Source organism: Staurois parvus, unplaced genomic scaffold (genome assembly GCF_062004578.1).
Source record: "Staurois parvus isolate SC_StPar_1 unplaced genomic scaffold, SC_StPar_1.0 ptg001671l, whole genome shotgun sequence".
Classification (NCBI taxonomy): Eukaryota; Metazoa; Chordata; class Amphibia; order Anura; family Ranidae; genus Staurois; species Staurois parvus.
In genome coordinates this window covers 45001-48286 of record NW_028319467.1, presented here as the reverse complement: position 1 = coordinate 48286, position 3286 = coordinate 45001, and the positions used below count along the sequence as shown (strand labels likewise).

Sequence of the window (3286 nt, the reverse complement as noted above, 5' to 3'; positions counted from 1 at the left end):
AAGTGTGTGGCCAGAGGAGACCAATATCCAGCTCTTTGGCATCAACTCAACTCGTCGTGTTTGGAGGAGGAGGAATGCTGCCTATGACCCCAAGAACACATCCCAACTGTGAAACATGGTGGTGGAAACATTCTGCTTTGGGGGTGTTTTTCTGCTAAGGGCCCAGGACAACTGCACCCGCATCAAAGGGATGATGGACAGGGCAATGTACCCTCAAATCTTGGGTGAGAACCTTTTTCCCTCAGCCAGGGCATTGAAAATGGGTCGTAGATGGGTGTTCCAGCATGACAATGACCCAAAACACACGGCCAAGGCAACAAAGGAGCATCTCAAGAAGAAGCACATTAAGGTCCTGGAGTGGCCTAGCCAGTCTCCAGACCTTCATCCGATTGAAAATCTGTGGAGGGAGCTGAAAGTTCGAGTTGCCAAACGTCAGCACCAAACCTTAATGACTTGGAGAAGATCTGCCAAGAGGAGTGGGCCAAAATCCCTCCTGAGATGTGTGCGAACCTGGGGGCCAACTCCAGGAAACGTCTAGGGCATCAAATCCTTCTTTCCCTCATGAACATGACAGATCCGTCATCATTTGTTAGACGCATTTCTGCTGATTTGTTGTTGTATTCTGTCTCTCAGTGTTACAACCGAACATTTTGTTAGACCGATCATTTCTGTGTGAGGGGCGAACATTCAACATCAGCAGGGGAGCAAATACGCTTTTCCCTCACTGTAGATAGACAGTATGACATGTTATACTCCTCCTGTCCAGATACAGAAATTGCCCAATGAATTACAAATAATCCTTCACTCCCCAATTAGACTGGACCCCTCCCCCAACCTCTGATATAAAATCATGGAAATGCTCTGTGATTTTCATCTTCCTACTAGAGGGACAGAGAGATCACCACTCGGGGACGGTAAGTACACATTCACCTTCAGGTACGAACACAAAATGATCGGTGAAACTCTTTGATCGTCTTTCCATTGTTCTCTATGACAAAATAGTTATTTCCCTGTCTGGGGGAGATTTTATTCTGCAATAACTGGAAACAAAGTAACAAGTCAAAGACTAGAATTGTGTTCTATCAGTTCTAATAATAGACAGGAAGAGAGGATTCAGTAGTTTATTTATAACAAATTATTTATGAAAGAATCTCAGAAATGTTACAGGAGAGAGAAGATTGTCAGTTTAAAAAAATGACTCCAAACAGCATCAGATTTTTCTCTTTTATATTTTAAATGTCTCTGGAAACAGGTGAAAGCGCGTTTTTATAGATCTCTATGATTTGATTGGACTTCTGTACTCCCTCTCCTCTTTTTTTTAACTGACAAAATTGCAAAAAAAAGGAACATCTAATATGGAGGGATACACCTTCAACATTTCTATAGTAATCCTCTTTGGAGCCCAGGATCAAATTATTTATGAAAGAGTCTCAGAGATGTGTTACAGGAGAGAGCAGATTGTCAGTTTAAAATGACTCCACACAGTATCAGATTTTTCTCTTTTTATATATCTCTGGAAACAGGTGAAAGCACGTTTAATAGATCTCTATGATCTCTATGATTTGATTGGACTTCTGTGTTCCCTCTCCCCTTTTTTTTTACTGCCAAAAATTGCAAAAAAAAAAAAGAACATCTAACTTGGAGGGATCAGGGGTGGACTGACCATTTGGAAACTCGGCACTGCCCAAGGGCCCGGGGTCAGCAGGGGGCCCCATGAGATGCCCCTGGTACCTTTTTCATAGGGTTTTTTGAGTTTGGGCAAGGACACAGGGGCCCCATGATCCCCTATTTCCTGGGGGCCCCATGAGTTTTCAGTCCTCCCCTGCTCCAGACTGACATCTACCCAGGGGCGGACTGACTATTTGGAAACTCGGGCACTGCCTGAGGGCCTGGGGTCAGTAGGGGGCCCCATGAGATGCCCCTGGTACCTTTTTCTTAGGGTTATTTGAGTTTGGGCAAGGACACAGGGGCCCCATGATCCCCTATTGCCTGGGGGCCCCATGAGTTGTCAGTCCGCCCCTGGGAGGGATACACCTTCAACATTTCTATAGTAATCCTCTTTGGAGCCCAGGATCTCTCCTTATTATTAGGATACTATAGATCCCCATTGGTCCTGTAGATGGATCCACAAAGATATCACAGAATTATTGAAGTATCTTTAGCTAGATATTCAAAAGAAGAACAACAATTTAATTATAACTTTGTTCATTTTACTACATAAATGCAGATAATTATAACACAGAACTATACATGATAATAATGCCAGCGATTGACACACAACAAAGACAATAAACTACAGAATGGTGGGGGGGGGTGTTCCATTAGATTGGTTATATAAAGGTACAAAGGAGGAAACTGGAGTACCCGGAGGAAACCCACACAGGCACAGGGAGAACATACAAAACTCCAGGCAGGTGGTATATATATATATATATATGTCTGCTTTATGACAAGTAGGGAGTTGTCATATTATATGATACATACAATATTTATATATATTATATATATATATATATAAATAATTGTTTTTTTAAATTATTATTTATTATTGCAAGTACTTCTATCACGCCATCAATTTACACAGTGCTTTACATACATATTGTACATTCACATCGGTCCCTGACCCTCAAGGGCATACAATCTAAGGTATATATATAAACACACACACAAAATAACAACACTCAATGACAGAGACAGAGAGAAGGAGATAATTCCAGCAAAAGGCACCATTTATCAAACAACAACAACTTGCACCTGTTTCCAGGGTCAGATTTAATTTTTCTACTTTTATTTTATTTTAGCTACTGAAACTCAGAAGGATGAGAACCACCACCATGCTTCTCGCTGTTACTTTGGGTGAGTTAAAGAAGTACTTAATGGCGACTTCCGGGTAAAATCAAAAGCTGCCCTAGCAGTGGGGTGACCCCAACCCCCTCCTCAAGGGTTCAATTGTTTATAATACCTTTAAAAAATAGTTTTATTATAGCTTGCTTCTCTCTTCTCTGGGTTGAGCACCTAAATGAATACTCATTGCTTAATTTCAGGTAAAAGTTTTTTCAAGTTGTAATTTTTGTCTAAATTCTCTGGAAAATAAAGACATAAAATTTTCTTTTCTTAGAAATATATATATATATCTCAGTGTATATATACTGTTTTTCCACCAATTTTTTAAAACTTTTTCAATTGTATTTTCTTTTTTAACATTTCTTTTTCCTTAGAAACTGTTACAGTACAGTGTCACTATATGACTAGTGTGGTGAATAAGGACACTGACTAATGACTATAT

At 40.3% G+C, this 3286-nt stretch overlaps 1 protein-coding gene across 1 annotated transcript in view; it reads left to right on the top strand.

Annotated features, from left to right (window-relative positions):
* The first annotated feature begins 829 nt into the window (after window positions 1–829).
* The window catches only part of LOC149434809 (venom peptide SjAPI-2-like), an 8937-nt gene continuing 6480 nt past the window's right edge, over window positions 830–3286 (top strand). The window contains exons 1-2 of the mRNA XM_089663347.1: window positions 830–914; window positions 2802–2856. Of these exons, the coding sequence (XP_089519473.1) occupies window positions 2820–2856 (37 nt within the window). The 5' untranslated portion in view covers window positions 830–914; window positions 2802–2819. The remainder of the gene's footprint in view (window positions 915–2801; window positions 2857–3286) is intronic.